The sequence below is a fragment of the Asparagus officinalis genome, chromosome 4 (genome assembly GCF_001876935.1).
Source record: "Asparagus officinalis chromosome 4, Aspof.V1, whole genome shotgun sequence".
NCBI classification, from domain to species: Eukaryota; Viridiplantae; Streptophyta; class Magnoliopsida; order Asparagales; family Asparagaceae; genus Asparagus; species Asparagus officinalis.
In genome coordinates, this window is record NC_033797.1 from 135,192,150 (window position 1) to 135,218,820 (window position 26,671).

A 26,671-nucleotide genomic window follows, 5' to 3' on the forward strand; every position below is an offset into this window, starting at 1 on the left:
CAACATGAGATCAACTCCTAACACCCCGCCTACCTCCCTGCCACCTCGTCAATTGTAGATCCCTAACCATCGCCTGCAGCACCTCCTCTGCCCGCAAGTCGCCGCCCTACTCCGGTCATCGTGTTGCCTTCCATCCTCACAACATGAGATCAACTCCTAACACCCCGCCTACCTCCCTGCCACCTCGTCAATTGTAGATCCCTAACCATCGCCTGCAGCACCTCCTCTGCCCGCAAGTCGCCGCCCTACTCCGGTCATCGTGTTGCCTTCCATCCTCAGACATCCAGCAGAAGAACTCCCTGCTCACCTTCACCACCCCGAGCAGACCCTCGACCTTCTATTGTCACGGCCGCATCGTTGTCAGACCTCTCTCTGCACTCGTCGTCGATTTGAGTTTGAGCCGCGACCCGTTGGTGCATGGTCGATCCTGAAGCCGAAAATGCCCAGTTCGTGCTTGATCCAGATACCGATATAGTTGATTTACAGCTTTCTCAGTGGTTCGACTATCAGTCGTTCGAGCGGATACGTTGAGCGCGTGACTCATCAGATTGCCGAGAGCATGGAGAGTCGTTTGGGGATTAGCTCGTGGCACCGACGTTTCTACCCAGACACGTCGCTTCACCCTAGTTACGTAGCTCTCGGAGAACTCCCGTCATCTAGATTCGGAGTCGTTACACCGCCTCCAAAGGTCTCTCACGTCGAACCGGTTCAGACCGACGAAGATTTTGTTTTCTTTCGCCCAAGTATTTTTGGAACCGCTATTGCGTGCATGTTGTTATCAATATTAATATCGATTACGCTTGTGTTGTACTCAGATTGATTAGTGAGTGAGTTATTCTGTTACCAAGTATTTTTGCTAATCTAAATATTACAAGTCGAACTGTATTAAGAGAACAAATCATTACATTTATTATCTAAATAATTTACAAAGGTCTGAACTTAGTACATTACGTAATTTTTACTATCATCTGGAACTTCACTTTATTCTCAAGCTTCCTGCCTAGATCGATCGCTGATTTGGTGAAACATTGTCGTCGCTGATCTTCATACATGTATCATGTTGTTTCGCATCATTTTTGGTATCAGAGCGTGGTTCTAGGTTAGGAAATTTTAGTTTAGTTAATTAAGTCTTTTATTTGGTTTTAAAAAAAATATCTTTCATCTCATTTAATGGTTAGTATACACATTCATCTCATTTAGCTGTTAGTCTATGCCCACTCGCACAGGTCTACCCTATCGTTTGGGAGAGTCAAGTGAGTCAACTAGTGAGTCTAACATGTCAAACAGCGTAGAGTCCAAACTCCTTAAGAAATTCGCTAAACTAGCAACACGATTTGATGAAACCAACGAAAGACTAGCTAGGCTCGAAGAGGCACATGTTGCAACTCCACCGCTGCAAAATCAAGGTTATGAACACATCGCCCCACCGCTACAAGGTCAGTGTTATGGACACCTCGCCCCTCGACCCCCACATCAACCTGTAGCTGATCCGGATGCACAATATCTGAGGAGCATTAAGGTCAGTGCACCAACCTTTAACGGTAAGCTCGACCTGTAAGCTTTCTTAAACTAGCTGAAGAACATGGATCGCTACTTCGATTAGTACGTCCTGACGGAACCCCGAAAGGTCAAGTTCGTAGCTATGAAACTCATCGGACCCGCCAGCCAATATTGGTCTAACCTTGAAACGTTAAGATACATTAGAGGTGAGTTACCGATTACAACTTGACTAGAAATGACCGACGAACTGAAACGAAAATACCTCCCGCCATCGTTTTACCATAGATTACTAGACAAGTGGCATCGACTTACTCAAGGAACCAAATCTGCGAAAGAATACGTTGCCCAATTCGACGAATTGTTTACGCGATGCAGCACCATTGAGCAAGAGGCGCCGATGAAAGTCTTGTCAAAATTTAGAGATAGATTAAGAAGCGACATCCAAACCGAACTCTTTGCTAGAGGAGTAGACACCCTTGAGAGAGCTTACGCCTTAGTTCAAAATTTAGATGAAGCCAAATCCCACCAATCTTATAGGAGTCAGGATTTTAAAACTCATTCCTCCATGTCTTCCCGTGCTCCTATCTCTAATCAACCTCCGAGTCGATCTAAACCTAGTTCTTCCCAACCAAGAGTCGACCCTAAAGGCAAGGAGCCAGAGAGAAATTCTCCAAGATTGGCCCTCACGTTAAGTGCTATAAATATCAAGGGTACGGACATGTTTTTGCAAACTGTCCGACCCGTCACAAGGTTGCTATCATCGATGGCCAATTTGAATATGAACCTGAACTTGACAGCGACGAGTTTGTCCATCAAGTTGACGATGACACCGATGATTTCGAGACGAGGTAGATGATACTGTCTTAGGTTGCCTTAGACAAATTGAGGTTCCCACCGTATCCGTTGTTAGATGCGCCATCTCCCAACCCAATGTTGTTGATGATTGGAGACGTACGTCCATCTATCATACGTTCATAAAGATTGGTGATAAGAATTGCAAGATGATTGTGGACAGTGGAAGCTACATTAATGCGGTCTAATCAGTTGTGATAGCCAAGATTGGTCTTAAGACCGCACCACATCCTAACACTTATAAGGTATCATGGATTAATGATACCACACTGCATGTCCAAGAGAGGTGTTTAGTCCCTCTTCAATTTGTCATTTATAAAGATAAAGTTTGGTGCGATGTTCTAAAAATGGATGTGGGTCAAATTATTCTTGGAAGACCCTAGTTGTTTGATAACGACGTTCACATCTTCGGGCGATCAAACATGTTATTGTTCAAGCACGACGAGAAGGTCAAGATCCTTCTAGTTCAACCGAAAGGTAGTGACAAGAAGCTCAATCCAGACAAGTCTTCCCGAGACGTTAACCTGATTGGAGCCAAAGAGATCAATCGTGTGCTAGCTAATGGAGCCTCCATTTTCGCCCTCGCTGCTAGAGAAACTCCTAAGGATGTTCCTGATGTGGTCTCTCCAGAAGTCGCTCTTGTGTTGGAAAAATTCTCTGACGTCTTCCCTGAGGACCTCCCAGACCAATTACCCCCGATGCGTGATATCCAACACGCAATTGATTTAGTCACGGGAGCAACTATTCCCAATTTGCCTCATTACATGATAAACCCTAATGAGCATGCAGAGCTAAAATGGCAAGTTGATGAACTGCTAAAAAAGGGTTTTGTGAAAAAAAGCATAAGCCCTTGTGCGGTCCCATCGTGCGGTCCCCGCATTACTGACGCCAAAGAAAGATTGAACATGGTGTAGATGTGTGGATAGTCGTGCAATCAACAAGATCACGATGAAGTATCGTTTTCCCATACCCCGGTTGGATGACATGTTCAATCTAATATCTGGAGCCACTATCTTTTCTAAGATTGATCTTAAGAGTGGCTACCATCAAATTCGCATCCGTCCCGGTGATGAATGGAAGACCGCTTTTAAAATAAAAGACGGAATGTACGAGTGGATGGTCATGCTCTTTAGCTTGACTAATGCTCCGAGTACCTTTATGAGAGTGATGACTCAAATACTCCTCCCCTTCACTAGAAAATTCTTAGTGGTATACTTTGATGACATCCTTATTTATAGTAACTCTCGTGAGCAACACGTAGATCATCAGCGTCAAGTATGTGCTGTGTTAAGAAAGAGCAACTATATGTCAATCCTAAGAAATGTACTTTTCTTACACATCAAGACATTTTTCTAGGATTTGTGATCTCTTCTGAAGGAGTATCTGCTGATCCTGAGAAAGTTAGAGCTATCGAAGAGTAGCCTGAACCCAAGAATATTAGAGATGTTCGAAGCTTCCATGGACGTGCTACTTTTTATCGTCAGTTTATAAAGGGTTTCAGTGCCATCATGGTCCTCTATCACTGATTGCTTGAAGAAAGACGAGTTTGAATGGTCAGAAGCTGCTACCAAGGCATTCGTGGAGATCAAACAGAGAATGTCGCAGGCACCTGTTATGCGCCTACCTGATTTTTCTAAGGTCTTTGAGGTTGCGTGCGATACCTCTGGCATTGGAGTGGGTGGAGTCCTATCTCAAGAAGGACATCTCGTTGCTTACTTTAGTGAAAAGTTGAAGCATATAAGGCAACGCTATTCCATCTATGTAAAGAATTCTATGCGGTGATACAATCTCTTCGTCACTGGCGCCATTACCTGTTACCGAAAGAATTTGTCATATATTCTGACCACGAGGCCCTTTGATATATTCACTCCCAAAAAAGCTGAATGCCAGACATGGTCGTTGGGTTGAGTTCCTCCAGGACTACACCTACACGATTAAACATAAAGCGGGAGTAGAGAATAAGGCCGCCGACGGACTCAGTCACCGGATGCACCTTCTTTCCGTTATGAGTGCGGAAGTAGTCGGCTTTGAGAAAGTCAAAGAGCAGTATGAGTCGTGCTCTGATTTTAGCAAAGTTTACACTTTGCTGAGTGATGGAGTGACTCGTGAAATAGATGGCTTTCTCCTAAAGGATGGATATCTTTTTCATTTTTGTAAGTTGAGTATTCCTAACACCTCCCTGAGAGAATTCTTGATTTGGAAACTACATGTTGGAGGCCTTGTAGGACATTTTGGAAATAACAAGACTATTGAGGCAGTTGAATGTCGCTTTTATTGGCCAAGTATTAAACATGACGTTGTTAGGCTAGTGGGTTGATGTCACATTTGCCAACTAGCTAAGCAACATAAGCAAAATACTGGAGCGAGAGTTGAGAATAAGGCTGCCGACGCACTCAGTCGCCGCATGCACCTTCTTTCCATTATGAGTGCGGAAGTAATTGGCTTTGAGAAAGTCAAAGGGCAATATGAGTCGTGTTCTGATTTCAGCGAAGTTTACACTTTGTTGAATGATGGAGTGAACCATGAGATAGATGGCTTTCTTCTGAAGGATGGATATCTTTTTTATTTTAACAAGTTGTGTATTCCCAACACCTCTCTAAGAGAATTTTTAATTTGGGAACTATACGCTGGAGGTCTTGCACGACATTTTGGTAATAACAAGACTGTCGAGGCAGTTGAATATCGTTTTTATTAGCCAAGTATTAAACGTGACGTTAGGCTAGTGGGTCGATGTCACACCTGCCAAGTAGCTAAGCAACGTAAGCAGAACACTAGCATGTACACTCCTCTCCCTGTCTCAAATTGTCCATGGCAAGATGTCAGCATGGACTTCGTGTTAGGACTTCTGAAGACAATTAGAAAACACGAATATGTCCTTGTTGTAGTGGACCGATTCTTCAAAATGGCTCACTTCATACCGTGCTCCAAAACTTCTGACGCTTTTCATGTGACCAAGCTATACTTTAATGAAGTTGTTAAACTGCATGGATTACCGAAAACAATTGTCTGATAGAGACGTTAAATTCACCAGTTATTTTTGGAAAACCTTTTGGCACAAAATGGAAACTAAACTTCAATTCTCTATAGCTTTTCATCCCCAGACCGATGGTCAGACTGAGGTAGTCAACAAGAGCTTAGGTAACCTTTTGAGATCGTTAGTTGGTGAGAATCTTAGGGATTAGGATCAACATCTGCCTACTGCTGAATTTGCTTATAATAACTATGTAAATAGGTCTACGGGTGTTAGTCCAGCTGAAGTCGTGTATAGTTACAAGCCTAGACAACCTATAGATCTTGTCCCCATGTCTGCACATCATAAAGTATCTGAGTCAGCATCTGCATTTGCATCTCGCATTCATGATTTACATAAAGAAACTAGTAAGATCAACGATAGCAATGCGAACTATAAAATGCGAGCAAATCTAAGGAGGTTTAAAGAATTTAATGTTGGTGACTATATGATGGTCCGGATACGTCCGGAACGGTTTCCTCCGGGAACTGTTAAAAAGTTGCATGCATGAAGCCCAGGCCTTTCAAAATTCTCCAGAAAATTAATGATAATGCTTATGTTCTCGACCTTCCTAAAGGTTTTAATATTGGTTCGACTTTTAATTTTGAGGATTTAGTAGAGTACAAAGGCCCACATTTTAACCCTGCCAACCCACTAGTTGATGAGCCTACCCCTGAGCCTATTTCTGAGAGCTGCCATTTACATCCACTTCCCTAGATATTACCCCCATATACAGCACATGACATTGATACTATTATTGATGATAACATTGTTTCTACTAGTAATGGTGGTATCCGCATGTACTTGGTACGTTGGAAAGGTCGATCTGAGTCTGATGATACTTGGCGATCAAGGAGATTTACAGAGGATGGATCTAGATCTTCTTGAGCAGTATAACAGCCATCCTAATTTACACTCGACGGGGTCGAGTTCTCTCCCACCTTGGGAGAATGATGAGGACATCCATATACGTGCACGTGACTTTCACCATGTTTATCAGCGCAGGAGACGCCGCGTTTCAGCATTATGGTTTTGATTTTCAGTTAGTAGTATTTCAGTTGTAATAATTAATTTGAATTTTGAATTTTGAACTTTAGTTTTGATTTGGTAGTTAATCAGTTTTAGTAACTGATTGATTGTGATTGATTATGAGAGATTTTGTGAGATTTTAAAAATCTGTAATTTCCTCTATTTAAGTACGGATGTAATCAGATGAAGGATTATTGAAAAATAAAAATTATTTGTATTAGCCTAATTAATTGGTGTGAAACCCTAGCTTAATATTCATAATTTTCTTCTTTCTCCAGCCGCCAAATTTCTTCTTCCCCACGTAAACAATCCCTCAACCAAACCTAAGGCTGCACCTCACAGCAACAGCGCCGCCACGCACCCTCGATGCGCTTCCGGCGAATAGGCCGCGGCTCAGCGTGCGCACCGAGTTCCATTACCCCGCGCCTCCCCATTCTCATGCCTTACAACCGAGTCAACAAACAGCAGCACTGTCTCCCCAGCACTGGTCTCCGGCCCGCTGCCTCTTCTAACGAATGCCCTCCCTAGCAGCCGGCACTTGCGCAGGCCGTCGCTCGGCTACACGTTCGCTTTCGCCGCGCCTCTCCCTCATCACCCTCAGCCGTCGACCGCAGCTTCTCCCTGCCGCTGCTCTTCCCTCTTTCGACACTAGCGCCCTCATCTCCCAAACGATCCGCTCCAGCACCACCCCCTAACCACACAACACCCTTGTCCATCCTCTTCTCCCGATCAGCCCAATCCCACCTCCAACACAACCATTTCGCCGTCCAAACCCCCTCCTCCGACCAGCCCTTATCTCCACCCTCACAAGTCGTGCCAGCCTCACCTGTTTCTTTTCACCCCGAGATTCAATCCCAACACCCCCCTTTACTCTGCCATCTCGTCCTTCAATTGTAGATCCCAACCACCGCCTGCCAGCACCTCCTCGTACCCGCAAGGTCGCCGCCCTACCTCCGCGTCTGCCGGACATGTTGCCTTTTTCCGATCCTCAAGGCATCCGGTAAAAAAACTCTCTGTTCACCTTCACCACCCCGAGCAGACCCTCCGCCTTCTCTTGTCACGGCCACATCGTTGTCAGACCTCTCTCTGCACTCGTCGTCGATCTGAGTTTGAGCCGCGACCCGTTGGTGCATGGCCGATCCTAAAACCGAAGACGCCCAGTTCGTGATTGATCCAGATACCGGTGTACTTAATTTATAGCTTTCTCAGTGGTTCGACTATCAGTCGTTCGAGACCGTAGCCGGATACGTTGAGCGCGTGACTCATCAGATTGCCGAGAGCGTGGAGTCGTTTGGGGATTAGCTCGTGGCATCGACGTTTCTATCCAGACACACCGCTTCACCCTAGTTACGTAGCTCTCGGAGAACTCCCGCCACTCAGATTCCGAGTCGTTACACCGCCTCCAGAGGTCCCTCACGTCGAACCGGTTCAGCCTGACAAATGTTTTGTTTTCTTTCGCCAAGTATTTTTGGAACCGCTATTGCGTGCATTTTGTTATCAATATTAATATCGAGTGCGCTTGTGATGTACTCAGATTGATTACTAAGCGAGTGATTCTGTTGCCAAGTATTTTTGCTAATCTAAATATTACAAGTCAAACTGTATTAAGAGAACAAAGCATTACATTTATTATCTGATTAATTTACAATGGTCTAAACTTAGTACATTCGTAATTTTTACTTAAAAACCATCTGGAGCTTCACTTTATTCTCGAGCTTCCTGCCTAGATCGATGCTGATTTGATAAAACAATGTCGTCACTGATCTTCATACCTGTATCACATTGTTTCGCATCACCCACACATCTGAAAGCGTGACCCAGGTGTAGAGTCAGCCGACCTCTCTTGCAACCCACGCTCGAGACAAATGGTGTCTTCGACCCGGGGTTTGCTTGAAAGGTCTAAATCCAAGACGAAAGGCATCCCCTACTTGGACTCAATACTAAGCGTCTTGAACAGTCAGACGACCTGTCAACTTCACCAACGTCAATCATATTTAATGCATGGCCAATCAGCATGATACGAGTTGTCGTACGAGCACCCTTTGGTCGCGGAATTACCAAAAGATGGATTGAGAAGAGGATGACCAAAACACAAGAACAATTCAGTATGACGAAAGAAATTACCTTCTCTAGATTATGAGTATGAAAAGATTACAATCCCTCTCTCACAATCTCACTAGAATCGAGAACAACCTCTCAACTCTCTCTCTAAACCCTAGTACAATTATTAGAATTTCTCTCCCTAAGGTCTCTTTTTAAGACCCTACAATAACCTATTTATATCCGGTACAACATGGGTGACAATCTTGTAAATAAACAAGCCTAAAAAAAAGGAGTCCCTGTCAGAACAGAATCCAAAACGAAATAGGAAACCCAGAATTCATGATCTGATCGACCGCCAAGCATGATCCGATCGATCGGCCAGAGAACTTTCTGTTCCATGTGCTCTGCAGGGTTGTCCGGTCGACCGGCATGTGTGCCGCGGTCGACCGGACAGAGAACTGCCAGTTTACCCTGCATGTGTGCCGCGGTCGACCGGACAGAGAACTGCCAGTTTACCCTGTTCTTCTGCGTTTCGCTTCTTCTGACTTCTTTCGCCGTCTTCTTTGGCTCCAACCACGACTCTATTCTTAAGATATCATGAGAATCATCTATCCTCAAGCTCCCATGAGGATCACTAAGCTCCCGAGATAGGGAAGAAGATACACCCGTATCATGAGTCCCCCTTTAGGAACTTGAAGTCCCGTTCAAGTTAGAACTGAAGCTGAGGGAACTCGCGAGCCCCTCCTTTTCTGAACCACCTGACCTTGCTAGGAATCTGATCTCGACGTCCGATCGGAAATAACTCATTCATCCCGCGTCTTGTCGTAGTCACTTTTCGCTCCAAGTTGCAATCCTTCATCGATGGCTTTTCTGGAAATCTAATGCATAGCGAGACAAACTTCTTGCTTGCATTCACTAACCTTTTCGTTCGCATCACCGTCCCCAAGCTTGTCTCCCTCGGAAGAGATGCCGAACGAAATATGAACTTTTCACCACCCTTGGTGAATGTATACTTCTGAGCCCGCCTCTCGTAGATCGCATATCTATCCCATAAGTACGGATTGCCCAGTATAATCTGACAAACATCCAATGGAACTACGTCGCATGTGATCTCGTCAATATACGACTCATGGAGCGCAAATCTTACAGTGCATTGATCAACTATACTTAGCTTCTCCTTCTTCTGAATCCACCCCAATGGATAGAGCTTCGGATGCTTGACCGTCTTCAGACCCAGCTTCTGAACCAAGACTTCGGATATCAAATTCTTCTCGCTGCCCAAATCAACTATGGCATCAACCAAACTGGTCTTCACTTGCAACTTAAGCACAAAAAGCTGCTCCCTCGGGTCGTCTTCTTTAGTGGCCTGCTTCCCCGCCATAAGGTTGAGACCCTATTGGGTTCCGTCATCCCTGGGACTTCTTTCGGACCTTGAGCTATCACGTACGCCTTTTTCTCCTCCTTCAACCCCATTGGCTTGAGATGAGGATACTTCTCCCAGCACCGATCAGTTATGTGCATTGTCTTCTCGCAATGACCACAAATCAGTCCTGTTTTCCCTGGATCACCCTTCTTCTCCTCCTTAAACTGAGAACCACTAGACTCACCTCCAATTTACTTTGCATCCCCTTTTGCTTCGTTGCTCTTCTTTTGCTTGCCCTCAATAGCAATGGCCTTCACGCTCGCCTCTGCAATAGTCTCGACCGTGAATAACCTCATCTCCTTTCGGATGTAATCGCTCAATCCCGTCATATACTTCATGAACACGGAATATTCCTCTGTCATAATGTTAAGAACAATTGCCTGCTGCTGGAACTCCGTAGTGTATTCTTAAACGGTTTGATTGACCCTTTGGCGCAAGCCATATCACTTGTACCAACGCTCCTCAAGGAATCCCACCGGATAGAACTGTTTCCTAAGTAGCTCATTGAACTTGTTTCACGACACCGCTTTCTTCTCCTGTTTGCAATAGGATTTTCACCACGTCAACGCGTGTCCTGAAAGCTTCAATGTCACGAACACTATCTTCTCATGGGACGAATATCCGTAAAGAGTGAAGTACATCTCCATACGTTCGATCCAATCATCAAGCTTCTCCACATTGATACTCCCATCATAACGTTCGATCCAATCATCAAGCTTCTCCACATTGATACTCCCATCATAAACAGGAATCTCAACCTTAAAGTCAATCTTCAGATTCTGGTAATGATACTCCCATCATAAACAGGAATCTCAACCTTAAAGTCAATCTTCAGATTCTGGTAATTATTCTTACCCTCTTGATGTCCAACAGTCTTGACAATCTCAGTCTCCCCCTCTGAATCAGATTCCTCGCTCTCTTCGTTAGATTCGACGAGTTTCTTCTTACCCTTCGAAGAAGATTCCTCCTTTTTGTCTCCTCCGATGATGAGACCCACGAGTTAAGTAAGAGTCGTCCCGATCGTCTCAATCTGCTTCTCCATGGCATCAAGTCTTGCTGAATTATCTGCTTCAGTCATCTTTTCCTTCCTTAATTTCTGGACTCCCTCCAAAGAAATAAGGATCTCGCCAAGCTTCTTGTACTGTGAGTGAGTAAGGACCATACACAGGTTCCCCCTTCACAGGATCTAGGTGCTCTGGTACCAACTTAATACGAGTTGTCATGCGAGCACCCTTTAGTCGCGAAATTATCAAAAGGTGGGTTGAGAAGAGGATGATCAAAACACAAGAACAATTCAGTATGACGAAGGAAATTACCTTCTCTAGATTATGAGTATGAAAAGATTACAATCTCTCTCACAATCTCACTAGAATCGAGAACAACCTCTCTTTAACTCTCTCTAAATCCTAATACAATTATTAGAATTTCTCTCCCTAAGGTCTCTTTTTAAGACCCTACAATAACCTATTTATATCTGGTACAACGTGGGTGGTAATCTTGTAAATAAACAAGCCTAAAAGAAAGAAGAGTCCCTGTCAGAACAGAATCCAAAACGAAACAGGAAACCCAGAATTCACGATCCGGTCGACCGCCAAGCATGGTCCGGTCGACCGGCCAGAGAACTTTCTGTTCCCTGTGCCCTGCAGGGTTGTCCGGTCGACCGGCATGTGTGCCGCAGTCGACCGGACAGAGAACTGCCAGTTTACCCTGTTCTTCTGCGTTTCGCTTCTTCCGACTTCTTTCGCCATTTTCTTTGGCTCTAACTACGACTCTATTCTCAAGATACCATGAGAATCATCTAACATCAAGCTCCCATGAGGATCACTAAGCTCCCGAGACAGGGAAGAAGATACACCCGTATCACAGCATCCGCAATTCACCGCCCAGTCGCCATCACAATTAATGTAGTTTCAAAGTCATTATGGCCTCTCAGAGCCAGAGTCATCAAGACTCCTCAAACCGCGACAAGACTTCAGCCGCTCTGTCATTGTCGCATTAATCATAAAGCCCACTAGTTCACATTATTGCCGACATGTGTAAAGCATGGTCTGACCCACCAAACTGCACCGATCCAAAAAGATTACCAACATGCCCCCATTAGTCCTCTATAAATAGTGGTAACTTCCACTATACTCATGTACGCATTTTTTACACACAAAAATCCATAAAGACTAACTCTGCTTTTCTTTTCAGATTACTAGACCAGTCACTGACTTGAATGTCAGAGGGCACGCTAAAGGAAACAACCTCTGGAACCTATAACATCTGTTATTATGTGCAGGGAATTGCGGCTCAAGGTCTCCTTCAGAATTATAAGCCATTAGAGGAATTAAGGGACCCCGAAACTGTCCTTTTCTTATCTAAACCACACATCAGTTTTCTGATATCAACAAGTATAAAATTATAACTTTAAACCCTCATCACAACTCATCACAACTTCAGAGTTCTGGTGCAGTGGCATGAACTTTAAAACTAACCATTAAAGACCACATAAACATCCAATAACAAAATTAGTATGTAGAGGAATCAGAACACTGAAATTCACTCAACAGTTTCTTTTGGGCTGAATTTTTTCAACTAGCTTATTTGCTCCATGGTCACCCAAATCCAGATGAGTCCTGGCAAAATAAACACAGACCTAGGCCATTTCGAACACAGCTTCAGTAAATCGGCCCCTTGAGAAGAAACTTTTGGTAAGTTGCTATATCAAGCATAGCAAGCTAAAAAAAAACTGCAAAAGCTGTGAGTTTAGAATCATCTGTAACGGATTTTGAGTCACACAATAACCAGCACGCACAGCAGGTACATCTTAGCAACACAGGTATAACTATAAAACCTAAATAGTAATTAACTAAAACATAGGTATCAAGAGCATGTATGTGACAGGTAGTACTGTTTGTGCTCATAAAGTCAATGCAAAGCTAATAGCCCCCTGAATACACTAATAAGCATATTACATACTCTATCTGATAATTGCTTATACAAAAAAAAAGAAAAAAAATGCTTTCACCCTCAAAGATACATTCAAACATATGACCTCACCCAAACTGACTAGTCAAAGTTGAAACACCCTACCTTTTTGAAGAACTCTTCTTCGACCTCTTCTCCCATCCCTTGATTTTAAAAAATACATATCCCTGATACCAAACACTCGTATATATGTCGAGGGAAATGTACAAATAAAATACAGGTCCAGTTACAAGATTGGTAGCAATAACTCAAAATGACAAGTTTCTCGTGCGGCAACATAAGATTATATCATATGAAAGTGAGAAGCAAGATCGATTAATGTGCTGGAATAAGGACTTGAATACACAAGTGGAGACAATAATCATAAGCATGTAAAAATGGGTTAATACTGACTCTAGAACAACAGGAAGATGATGAAACGTACCCTTAAACATTGTCTTCTTTGAAAATGCCACATTGAAGTACACTTGCAGAGTGCAACTATTTTCTTCATTCTCATTCTTCTTAACATCCCATATCCTCTAAACATTATACAAACAAAAATGAAGTTGATTATAGTGCCTGGATAATATTTTCTTTCTAGATATTCAGTTCAATCAAATTTAGAACCTTATACAAGAAGATACTAGTTACAGGCAGATATTAGAGCTGAGATATTCTACTATGAGCAGTATCCAAAAATGTGGATATCATATATACAAATTACAATCTAGGTGTCTAAATGGAAAATCGGCAACCATTGGATTTCAATTGGATTTCAACGGTTTAACAATGAAATAAAAATCTTGGATGATTTCAATGTGTTTCAACCATGCATTTTACGTTATCAAAATTACAATGTGTTATAACCATGCATTTTACGTTATCAAAATTAATGTATCAGAATTTTCATAAAATTAAATGATCTTTTTTACTCTGATAAATTATTTAAAACATGTCAAGATCGTTTGAAAATGTGTTCCTAGGTAGTTTATGTATTACATGTATCCAACGGTACGGATTTTCATTTTGAGAATCCAGATTTCAAAATTGGGTCCGTAGTATATGCATCATGCATACTATTAATAGTGATGTAGCTCAATTTCAGGGATTATATAAGCAATAATTTCCAAAAACTAGAACTATGAGAAAATATTATCTTCAAGACAATTCCAAACCAGGTAACGCAAAAAAAAAATCACCTATAGGTGAATGATTTCACTGTAAGAGGGACAACATGTTAATTACGTATAAATTTCACGTTTGAAGTGAAAAGAGCTGGTTTCCATATACTTTAATTTAAACAGAGTTATATCATGTGCTCAGAATTTTCAGAAGAGAAGATATAAATAATGCTACCAAGACATCATAACAAGTCAGGCACACTTCCCATCACTGCGAAAGCCCAAAGCCTCTTGTATTGCTCTGCCCACAAAATTTACCAATTGCGCTGGAAGCTTGTTTTATATATAGGCATAAAACTAGGGGGGGAAGTTGAAAGGAAATGATCTGTTTTGGATAAATTGAAGGACGTTATTTTGTTAGCCACCGTAGATATAGCTTTTTTCATGATTAAATGTGTCCCTTTTTATGAAGTCAATTTGCATGGAAACAGGTACAGGTACCAATGCGAGTACTGGACACAGCAAAAGTGTAAAATATAGGATACAGGGATAGGGATGTATATTTAAATTAATAATTTACATGAGATCATTATTGTTTTTCAGTTCATGTGCTCTTAGAATTAAAATTCCTATCACATTTTTAAGTTTCCTTTATAATGTTTATTATTAAAAATTGGAAACTACTCATTTTTAAGTTTCTTACATAGTATTGAACTTGGTTATGTGCTGAAATGAACCCACCCCATGTCTAAATGGATGTGAAGTGTAGGACATAGATACAATAAGTGTATGACAAGTGTTTTAAATGAAAACATATATCATATAACTGAGAATATGTCTAAATAAATGTATGCATATATCCAAGAAGTGTCCATGAGGTTTCAGTACAGGTACGTGTCAGGTATGGGTACAGCTTCATGATAGAAGTAACCAGGTAACATAAATATGACAATAAACCAAAATGACATTTCCACTATATAAGTTAATCGATATTGCATAGAATGGGGCTGAGTAGACCATTAAACCTTATGTTGTTAATTAAACAAGGGAGAAAACATAAGTAGTATATATGAACACTTCTGCACATCAATATGTGAATATATATATATAGGCAAAATGATCAGATTGGTATATTTTGTAGAGGCTTGGTGACATGTTGGTATGTTTTCTTTTAGTTTTGTCAGATTTGTATATTTTGTAGACTCTGACGCCATATATTCCTTAAATTTGGCCGGAGTTACTGTTCCGACCAGTGCTGATAGGATTTTTTGCATAAAACCCCTTCATCAAAAACCCATCTTGCTCCTAAACCTCTCCCCCTCTCCCTCCTCATCCTCTTCCTCCTCATCCTCTTCAACCTCCCCCTCCTCTTCGAATTCGTTCATCGAGAGCTCGCTGCACGATCTCAACACTGTCGATGGACGAAACGGGGAGATTAAGGGGATCAGTGATGTGGATCGCGGTGCAGTTACTGAGTATAGCTTGGACAATGACGATGAGTCCAATTCGGTGGTTTGTTACTTGATTCTCCTTCTCTTTGTCTGATTTTTGGTCATTACGCAGTAATCTCTCTTTAATGGACAAGCATTTGGTGTTTTTTTAAGATCAAATTTGGTTACTTGGGGTGAAGGTTAGCTTTTGTGGTGTTATTGATGAGTATTTAGTATATTTTAGTTTACAAATCATGTGAATGAGTGTTGTTGCAACTACACACTTTACGACTTGTTCTTCTTGTTGAGATGAATGGAAACATGTTGAAGCTGCTGAGGGAAAAGCATGGAGATGATGCTTGTGATGGTGCTTGAAGAGGATGAGGAGGAGGAGGTGCTTGAAGAGGATGATGATGAGGAGGTGCTTGAAGAGGATGAGGAGGAGAGAGGGGGGGTTAGGAGCAGGATGGATTTTTGATGAGGGATTTTATGCAAAAAATCCATCAACACTGGTCGGAACAGTAACTCTGGCCAAATTTAAAGGGCTATATGGCGCCGGAGTCTACAAAATATACTAATATGACAAAACTAAAAAATATATACCAACATGTCGACGCAAGGCCTCGGTAACAACAGGATATACAAATCTGAACCGATGTTTGGCACAGAGGTGATATAGTATATAAGTATAGGATATATAGGTAAGTAATAGTATATTTACTATTATATATATAGTAGTGAGGATGTAGGATGTATCTTGTTCATATTGGAGGAGATTTCCCTGCATTATCCCGCTATGTGGCAGCAAATCTCCACCATCCGCCAATAAAATAGGCACATCAAATCCCGCCAACTCACCAACTTCGTCTCTTATATTTTATGAGGATGGTGGGGATTATGTCACATAGGCGTCAAGGAGAATCCCCCTCCTATGATAGAGGATACACATTATTCTCTCTCTCCTCTCTCTCTCTCTCTCTATATATATATATATATATATATTATATACATATATATATATATATAGTATATCATATATATATATATATAATATAATCTATGAACGATATCCCTGTCTTGTGTGGCACAAGAGGATTTCATTCTCTCTGATCTACAAGATTGTGAGAAATTAATAGAACTACTAATTATCATATAACCAGTTCAAACATAGGAATTGGGAAGAGGTCAGTTAAGAAATGATCATTTTTTATTGGTTGGTGATGCTTGTTTGTGTGGTATTATTATATTGGAATTTGATGTCATACACGAGTAATAGTTATTAAACACGAAATAAGTTATATGCCTTTGAAGAGATTATCAAATATTTTTAAAATTTTATCATATTTTTCTACTTTTATATCTTTTGGAGAATTTTCATTTCACAAACAGAAGCGTGTGTGCCCTATACACACTATTGGTGGCAATTTATGACCCGACCCGTTTATAATGGGTATGGATCGAATTACATGGGTCGGGTAATAAACGGGTCAACCCAAACTGACCCATTTATTAAATGGATCAATTCGGGTTGACCCGAACTGACCCGTATAATACAAACACCTGACTCGTAAACTAGCAACCCGTCCTGGCCTTCATTCTCCATAACGAAGCCCTAGATTTCCCAACACAAACCTCGAGCGGCGAGCGGTGACAAGCAGCTAGCGGCGAGAGCAGTCGGGGAGATGGTAGGGAATCCGGAGGCGATGACGGAGAGATCGGGGTCAGTGAGGTCGCGATAGAAGGCTCTGGAGGACTCGGAGCTCTGGAGGCGTAGCCACCACTTGCAGATGAGGCCGTATGCCTCCTTCTCCTCCGCCTCCAGCTTCGATAGGATCCGACCCCTTTATTAAAAAAATAAAAATATTAATTTATTTCTCCGCCTCTCAATCTCCGTCACCAACATCCCTCTCCTCGTCGAATCGGACCTCGTCCCTCACCTTTTAGCCGCAACCGGCGACATGAGCTTGACGGATCGGATCCTCTCCGTCCTCTCGAATCTCGTGTCCACGTCAGAAGGTCGAAGGGCGGTGACCGGATCCAACGACGGCGCCTCGATCCTGATCGACGTGTTGAGCTAGATCGATTCGCCGAGCTGCCAAGAGAAGGCGGCTTAAATCGCTGAAATTTGTTGTTAGAGGCCTCGAATCACGAGCAGCAGTAGAAAAAATATAGGAAGCGAGGTAAATAATAGCAATCTCGATGAGTTAGGGGGCTGATTCAGAATGCTGAAGGTGTAAGGGACTAATATGGAAAAGTCCCTTTTATTTATTTCTTTTTTGGGTTAAGATATTAATAAAAGTTTGGGCATTTCCAATATCCGAGGATGGGTTGGATGTTTCTACAAAGCACAGGGACGAGCATGCATCATGTTTGGTTTTATGCGGTTATATGGGTCGGGTCGGGTAACCCGTTTAATAAACGGGTCGGATCGCATTGACCCATTTATTAAACGGGTCGAGTCGGGTCACACTTATATGGGTCGGGTCAACTATGACCCGACCCGACCCGTTTGCCACCCCTGATACACACACCCTTTCACCTATAATTCTGCCATATGATGCATAATCGAATTATGCGTAATGTGCTGATCAAGTGCACCAATAATGAATCTGTATCTTACGACATGCCTAGAAAAGCAGCTTGTTTCCTGGTAACACAAACTTTCGCCTTTCAATGGGGCACAAACAACTCAGTAACTTATCTGATAAATGCTGGACCAATATTTTAGAAATATCTGAAAAGACATTATCTGGTTTCTTAAACCGCAAGCAGGATTCCACATAATATTTCCGCATAACCAGCATATTGCTTTACTTCATAACATAAACAAAAAGTTCACTAAATGACAGCTAATTTTGCATATCTGCAATCTGCAGGGATTGATAAACTCATCTTGCTGATAAGATCAGATCTACAAGGATACATGAATAAAGAATGATGTGAAGAATTCTGATTTTTCTGAACATAAGAACACAAGTGACATCTGCTAAAAAGTTTTAGGAAAGACTAGAATGGAAAAGCAACATATATTGAGACTTAATATAATACCTCAACATGAAAGTAATCCGCAAAAGGCACATCGCTAATTTGTTGAGATGTCTCAATCACTAAATGGCTGCAGGAAAAACATATGAAAGTCAACAAGAATTGGAAATGATAACCACAGAACAGAAATCCAACTCAAAAGTATATCATCCATATGCACATTATTGAAGGAGCATGACCAATGGAATGCATACAACCACTTAAGCTACCAGGAAAATAAGTAATGGAAATTTCTTTCGGAATAAATGGTCTCAAAAAAATAACGATTTAAAAAGTGCATGAACTAAAACATATTTACATCAAAATTGCTTCCCATTTCTCATAGAAGGTAATGTATATAATGATATGTGCGTGTTTATACAAAAAAGATGTAATGTTAACAAAATCTGAAATTTTTATAAATTTAATTATTTTATTACGCAAGTTAAATTGGAGGTCACATTCATTCAGGTGATACCTTAGGGTAATATAGATGAAAAATTCCTATAGGTTAGAAATTATTTTCATCATCCGCTCCTAGAACATTTTTAAAAAGCATAGGAAATGTTAGAAAGCTTTTCTCCGTCGCTGCATTGAAGTCCAAACAGTATGACAATGAGGTAGGTTTCTACAATTAATCACTTAAAGCCTAAATTTTCCTTCATGTAGACACACTAAATGATATGATAATTATATGCATGCCAAGTTGCCAACTATGTCCTCAGGACCATTACATAATTATTGACCTCTCAAACACGAAATAATAAAAGATACACGAAAGTAATGGGTTATTTCAAATCTTGATTCATGAAAACTCTGCAGCAGATCACCAAATTTAGCATTGGAATCTGAATATCAAGGAATTGCAAAGTGCTAACAACCAACAGTAATAGAAGCTGAGGTATCACCTGTTCTTATAAACACGATACTTCTGGACCTCCTGACATCGACCTGACTTTGCACCTTGAGCACAACTAAGTGCTATCAATATAAATATTCTGATAAAGGCGGAAAAAGAAGGAAAATGCAAAAAAGACATTCTCAAACTTTTGAAGGACGGCCAATTTTTAAGGCAAGATCATGTCCGTACCTATATACACTTTCACTGGATGCAGAAAGGATAAATCTCGCGTATGTCCAAAGTTTTCATGTTCGCGCCATGGGGTAGATTGAAACTCTAGAAAATAGAGAAGATGACAGTTCAATTAAATTAAAAATGCCAGAAATATGGAGCAAATATTCACCCTAAATATGAAAAACTAACATTTGTATGCTCATTTGTGGACCAAGCCTTAATGCAAATTTACCTTTGTCCCCACACCTTCGGTGTACGCTTTTCAGAAAGTGAGAAGCACGATCAGAGATGAATAGAGTGAAGAAATCCTCCACACAAACCTATAAACCATTAATGCTTCAGATAAAACTTAAAATATTAAAGCATGACAAAAATAATAGTTCAAAAGAATCATTTTTGTTAATGTAACTACAAAGCCAGATCCAGTAACTAGATTCAAGAGACTATCATTTTCAAAATTGTTAGATTTCTGGAATTCTGATTAAATTTATAACTGCAATTCAAGATTTTCTACTGAGTTGTAGTTCACTCACAAATAGGTATGAATTCAAGTTCCAAGATTTTTTTCAAAGAGGTCGCACATTGTTACATGACCTAGAAACTGTATGAGTTAAGATTCCAAATAGTTCCGATCAAACAGAAAGGAAAAAAACATCAATAGAACCAGCTCTTCAGGTAAAACTAAGTTGCATGGAAACGGGTATGCATATCGGTACGGGTGCAGGTACGGGTACGGGACACGGCAAATTTGTGAAATGTAGGGTACAGGGACACGGCTTCTTGTGTATATTAAAGTTAATAATTTACATGAGATCATTATTATTTATCAATTCATGTGCTATTCAAATTAAAATTCCTCTCATATTTTTTAATTTCTTTTATTATGTTGATTGTTAAAATTGGAAACTGCTTGTTTTCTTAACTAGACATTCAAAACACCCTTTTAAATCATAGATTTCAACTTGGATATGGGCTGAAACAAACCCAACCCCAAGTCTAACGAGTTTCAAGAAATGGAGAAAGTGTTTCACGAAGTGTATGACAAGTATTTTAGACTAAAACATATATCATACAATTGAGTACATGTCTGAATACATGTATGAATATATCCAAGGAGTATCCATGAAGTTTGGGTACCGCTACGTATTGGGTATGGGTATAGCTTCATGATAGAAGTACCCAGGTAACATGCGTTAAAAGTAACCATATATAAGATTAGATCCAAAGATCCATGATTTTCAACATCATGAATTCCAGAAACAACTATAATTTGGAGCCAAGCAGAACTTAAATAACAGCTTCTGAGTTACCGGAAATTTTGCCTCTATAACCAATGTAAAATTATCGGGTACTGCAAAATAGAAAGGACAAGTGTCAAAGAGGAAATTTGTTACTCAGGTTAAAAATATAAGGAGTCACCAAAAAGACAAACAGAACACAGTGGCCAAGTGTCAAAATAGGAAGCTAAATGTAACTAACTGTTAGGAGCATCAAGATCCTCTGCCTTCCAGGTGGAAGGCTCTCCAGAAGATGGGTGATCAGAATTTTCATCCTTTCCATTCTCCTGGTGTTCTGAAGATGCTTCAGTGTCACTTTTATCATTTAAGGGTTTGTACTCTTCTGAAGTATTAGCATCATTCATCCTGGAAGTAGTACAGTGATGGATTAATATAGTCACCATTTTACCTATTTACAGTCAATTCCTCTAATTAAGTACCTGTCTACAGATGAAGCATCAACCAACTCTGCTGATCCTGCTATCCTTTCCACAACTACAATACCACCATCTTGGTTGTTCTCTGATTTTGATTCCTGAAAATTAATGCAAGTCAACATAAGTGGTCGCGACAATTTTAACATTCTAGAATATGCTTCTAATCTAAGCTTATAAAGGAACCAAATAGATTATTAATCATGGATGGTTAAATTCCTTCAAAAGAATTGTTAAGCACAAGGAAAATGTATTGCTGACTACAGTCTAAACAATAGATCTTACAGAAAGTACTACAGAATAGATGAAAAGGTTAAAAAAGGAAAGTTACAGCTGCAGATATTTGAAATGGGAAGATATTAGATACTTTAGCCATTGTGTGCTTCCACATTATAATGAATGACATCAAACTGAGGGCATTCTTAAATCAAAAAAAAAAGTTGTATCATCATCTTATCGAGAGAGGGCACAGACCTTTTCCACTAATCTTATTGCATAAGGAATTGTCTTCCTACCAAAAAGGACATGAATTATCAAAAACATCAAACATAATGCACAGGAGATTAACACCTCATTACCTTGGAAATATAACTCTTAACTAGCAATAAGACTTTTGTGTCAACAGATATTTGAGATAACGTATTCTTATACTTTCCAGTTTTTAATATGTACACTTATAAAAAGAAATATTAAAACGTGAGTAGCTAACATGCTCCAAATATATATTTAGATTTTCCTCCTTTTCTTCTCAAGAAGCAGTTTCTTAAGCACAACAGAAAAACAAATAAGTATTTGACATGAAAAGTGTCTACAGTTCCTCTGAGCACATCCAAAGATGATTGGGCTATTGCATTGGTCACCCAAGGCTCCCAGTGAGTAGTTGATGTCATAACATACCATAAAATATCAAAGTAAGGGACCCATATGGTTTGTTTTAACAATACCTTGTCATGTGCTTATTCGTTCTACAAGAAACCAATGGTTTTAGAGCAACCTTTTGATGCATGGTAAAGGGAAAGGAATAAAAAATTAAACTTTTTCATTAATGAATGAGCTATTTATACATGAAAAAATATATTTCCAATTCAAAGCAAAAAGTTGCACACCTGATGGTCCAAGAGGGCTTTGGCATCACTGTTATGTTGTGTCCAACCATCTACAATAAGTCTGTAGGCTTCATCACGGGACAAGAAGGAACCAAAGAAGTTCTACCGTATAAAAAAGGTGCAACAGAAAATAATGGAACATTGAGCTGCAGTTAGTTACCTCAAAAGGGGCAAAAAAACATTTAGATAGAAGACTAAAATAAAATCTTAGAAGGAATAAATCCCACGCACACAATCCTAGAAACATTAATAAAATCAAACAAAAACTAAGGGAAAAAGAATTTGCACAGAAAAGAATAAGTCCTGATACCTTTTTCTCCCCAGTAACAATCTCAATGGCATTATGAAAAATTGCAGCTGTCTTTGCTTTTCGAACACATGTTACCTCACGGAAAGGAATTGTTTTCTGTGAATTGCTAAATCATTAGATCTCAAACTAATTAAATGAGTCATACCAAGCTGACATATAATAGATTAATAACAATAACTTAAGAATTATGGTGATTTAAAACATAAACGAGATCACCAATCAGAACCTTCTAGAATTAAGCTAAATGTGTTCAATTTACAAGTAAAATTTGTCAAGACGAACAAAATAGTATGATAAAAGAAGTATGGTCAAGGAATATGTCATTGCAAACCCATGATACAGAAGCTAGACAACTGTTGCACTTGAAGTATTTACTCAATTTTTCACAAATGATGCAGCAGAGCATTGATATGTGTGCACAAGTGCCCAGAATACTGGACAGCCAAAGCAAAAACGTTTCCAACTCCTCTATCAAATTTATCAATATGAAATTCCATCAAATATATGAGCTATTTAATAACTTCCACAGTGCAACATCCAATGGTTACTAGAGAAAATAAAGGTAAAATGAATGCCATGTTTTTGAAATATGCTCGATGACGAAAAACAACAAAATGAAACAATAAGATCATTCTTTCCAGCAATTAACAGCTGAAAATATCAAATTGTGATGTGTGAAATTGGGACGGAAGCATTAAATGAAAGATAAATCCATAATTAAAAAAATCAAATACCTTCGTCTCGAATCCGAAAATGTTGGAATAGAAGCAGATGTGATGAATGAACAAATACATATGACCCTGCAAAAAAATTATGCCACATGTGGAAACAATAATATAATACAACCAGAAGTATATAGACTACAACATACTGTGTATTTTTTTAACACAAGCTACTTCTCTTAGAGGAGACAAAAGTAATTAATATGATGATACTTACTGCCAAAGGCAATAAACTTGTAATAGCAGGTTAGAAAAATTAAGGGATACATCCTATTTTAAAAAAGTTAAAAGAAGAGTTAAAAAGCTAGTTAGTTCCTTACTGCATACAAGTACCTGAAGAAGAATATTCTCCTGCAGCGCACAATTGAAGTCCTGAACAAGGACCTGGTTAAAAAGATAAATTTGTTCGATCAGTAAACTTGCACAAACATAATTAAAATTGAAACAAACAAGATGTCACTTAAGGATAGAAATTTAGCACCTTGACTTTTAAGAATAAGGAGTTTTATACCATAACGTACATTCAACATTAATTTTCTCTGACAGCTGATCCGAATCATAAACTTGGCTATGTTTGTTAGACGCAGAAAACAGGGGAAAGGGAGGGAGGGAGAAAATATTGCTTTTCTCAGTGGACTTTGAGAAGTCTGTAAGGTATTAATTGACCATGTATTTTACTGGATCTTGAACAAGTTATATTTGTGAAGCATTATAAAGATTTCTCCATGAAAAAGTGGTCCGATGCCCTGTGACTTTCTCAATTTTACCACAAACATGATGTTATTTCTGTCAAATGTCATCTATCCAAAATGCAGGATTATGAAAAAACAATGTTACCCTACACCCTCTCCTTGAATTGTGATCTAGATCTTGGACTGCATATTCATGGGTAGATTCAATATAAGTCGTCACTATTAATGACCTGAAAAGTAAAAGAAAAGAACTAATGGCTAATTAGTTCAATGACAGATTTTGTTGTATTTACATCTAGTATTTAGCATTTTCTTAAAAGATCTAGATTTGAGGTTTTCGAGACTTAACGCAGATTTAAAGGTTGGATTTGGATCTTTATTGTTCTTCTATGTAATTAGAATTGTGACCATAACTTTTAAATTTTAACTAACATAGTTTACTTTCTATGTTGAAAAAGATGCAAATTTCTTCATCATAATCCTTATGCATCTATTCTTTGTCTGCATGCATAGAGCTACATGCATAATTAAAATGCTCCTAATTCTATCAAGACCTCAAACACCGACCCAGTTAAGTCTGATCCTAGTAGTATATCACGTTGCATGCCCGTACCGCAAACTACAGCATAGCATGAACCTAGTCACGCCAGTGAAAAACAGAATGAGAATATTTCAAACATTACGAAGCAAGGAACTAAAACAGGTGGATGAAGGACACACTGATACAGATTGTTCAAAATCTCTGTAGTTTCCACAAGGAAGTTGAGATATTGAAAGCTAATAACACATGTTTTCAACACTTCACTATAAATAAGGAACACAGTTAACTTCCATATTGTTGAATAGTGTTGCAAGCTTAATCTAATTAAACATAAGCGTAACCTTTTTTAAATTTCAGTCTTCGTTGTGATGACAAGGATTTTTACGTCAACTATAATGGCAAGGAGTTAACTTTTTATTAAGAGTCAGTTTGGAAGGTAAGGATTCAATGGAGGCTTAAAAATAGAAGCTTTAGCATAAAATCTTCAAGCGGCGTGCCGGCCCACCCCCAGCTACACACTGCACGCAACGCCTGCGCGCCCCCCCCCCCGCGCGCGCCGCTCGCCTCTCTTTGCTTTTAGCAAGACGAGCGTGCTTATGACTACCGTGAACTATTTTTAGTGTAGATAACTCAATCATCTCAATGTCGGAGATGTGGAAACTACTTACCTAATATATAAGCTAGTACTACTTTAACAGGAACTCCAACAACCTAAGAAATTAAAGCTAGTTAAACAAAAAGAAATTGAACAGGAAGTTTAAAATTAAACAAATGTTCTAAGATTTTGTACCATGGGAAGATTATATTCAATTTTAAGTTCATCAGCAGTGTGTGCATGTACAAAAAAACAAATATGTGTGTGTGACAGCTCATTTTGTTAAATGAGCTACCAAGAGATAAAAGGTGGTGAGACTCACCCATCCAATGTGACTAGTACGGAGTGCTTCACCACAATTGTAACTCTTGGTAGCTCACTTAGAAAAATAAGCTGCACCTCATATACATTACTTCATATATACATATACATACAAAATACATCAACATATATGCAAACGTATACATATATCTGATGTGACTAGTAGGGGCCTCAGCACTGACTTCTTAATTGGAAGCTCATTTAGCAAAATGAGTTGTCAACCTATACACATTACATAGCATATGTGCGTATGCATGATCACACGCCCTATGCTCATCCACAAGCACACCCAAACACGTGCACACATGAGCATGCCCAACCATGCACAGCAGCATGGGGACACAGGCACATGCATTCACATAAGCATACGCGTGCATGTACATGCAAACATATACACATACATATATGAAGGTAGTGCTCTTGTTCACTCTAACAAAACTTAAGAAGTACTACCCATCAAACTACATGATATATATGAAGGCATTAAGTACTTCCTTGTGCACCCAAACAAACTTAAAAAAAATACTACCTATCAAACTACATGTTGGACTGCCCTAATGGATGATCGATGCTATTCAACTAATCTACTCATCCAGAAAACAACAATTAGACCGTTAAGGATGTTGAAGATTTTTTATGGATGCATCTAGTATAGTTACAAAATTAAGTGGTTTTCTAACATAGAACACCAGAGGATGAATGTACTTAGAAGCTTCCAGAAAATATTATTTTATGTCGGATAGTTTTTTGATGTTTATATCAAAATAAGTAGTGCAAATGGGATGAACAATCATAAGTAGGTCCTGTCTAAAACACTAGCCTGACTATCTTTTAATGCTCTTTATCTAAAACATGAGTTCACAACACTAAAATGGTTACTTGAACTTTATGAATTGAATTTTCAGTTTATATAAGTACAGTTTATCAAAGCAGCCATAACATTTACCAAGAAATTAGATAAATAACATAAATGGATGTACAACTCACATTGCATTCTGAATCCCACTATCCATGCATTGAAATTTTCAGACAACTCAAAACGTTCGGATTTGTATACTTGATTAGACAATGTATGATTCAGATCATCAAGAATACACAGGCGACTCCTCAAAAAATGGTGAATTTGACTCGATCATATGACACAATTAACATCAAGAACTATCATTTCATTAATCTTTGCAGATATAACTCAACTAACCTCATCAGAGGGAAGC

The 26,671-nt window shown here is 39.6% G+C and overlaps 1 protein-coding gene across 5 annotated transcripts in view; it reads right to left on the reverse strand.

Annotated features, from left to right (window-relative positions):
- LOC109839459 (protein VASCULAR ASSOCIATED DEATH 1, chloroplastic-like) overlaps positions 1 to 26,671 on the reverse strand; it is a 55,813-nt gene that overhangs the window by 28,773 nt on the left and 369 nt on the right. For all 5 annotated transcript variants that reach the window (XM_020407885.1, XM_020407884.1, XM_020407883.1 and 2 more), the window contains exons 2-14: positions 26,656 to 26,671; positions 23,642 to 23,692; positions 23,321 to 23,386; positions 22,587 to 22,682; positions 22,277 to 22,378; positions 21,177 to 21,271; positions 20,939 to 21,102; positions 20,770 to 20,810; positions 19,692 to 19,779; positions 19,475 to 19,561; positions 19,293 to 19,347; positions 18,409 to 18,475; positions 13,252 to 13,348 (exon numbers count right to left, since the gene is read on the reverse strand). The exon at positions 26,656 to 26,671 is cut by the window's right edge. In XM_020407885.1, coding sequence (XP_020263474.1) covers positions 13,252 to 13,348; positions 18,409 to 18,475; positions 19,293 to 19,347; positions 19,475 to 19,561; positions 19,692 to 19,779; positions 20,770 to 20,810; positions 20,939 to 21,102; positions 21,177 to 21,271; positions 22,277 to 22,378; positions 22,587 to 22,682; positions 23,321 to 23,386; positions 23,642 to 23,692; positions 26,656 to 26,671 — 1,025 coding nt within the window. The remainder of the gene's footprint in view (positions 1 to 13,251; positions 13,349 to 18,408; positions 18,476 to 19,292; positions 19,348 to 19,474; positions 19,562 to 19,691; positions 19,780 to 20,769; positions 20,811 to 20,938; positions 21,103 to 21,176; positions 21,272 to 22,276; positions 22,379 to 22,586; positions 22,683 to 23,320; positions 23,387 to 23,641; positions 23,693 to 26,655) is intronic.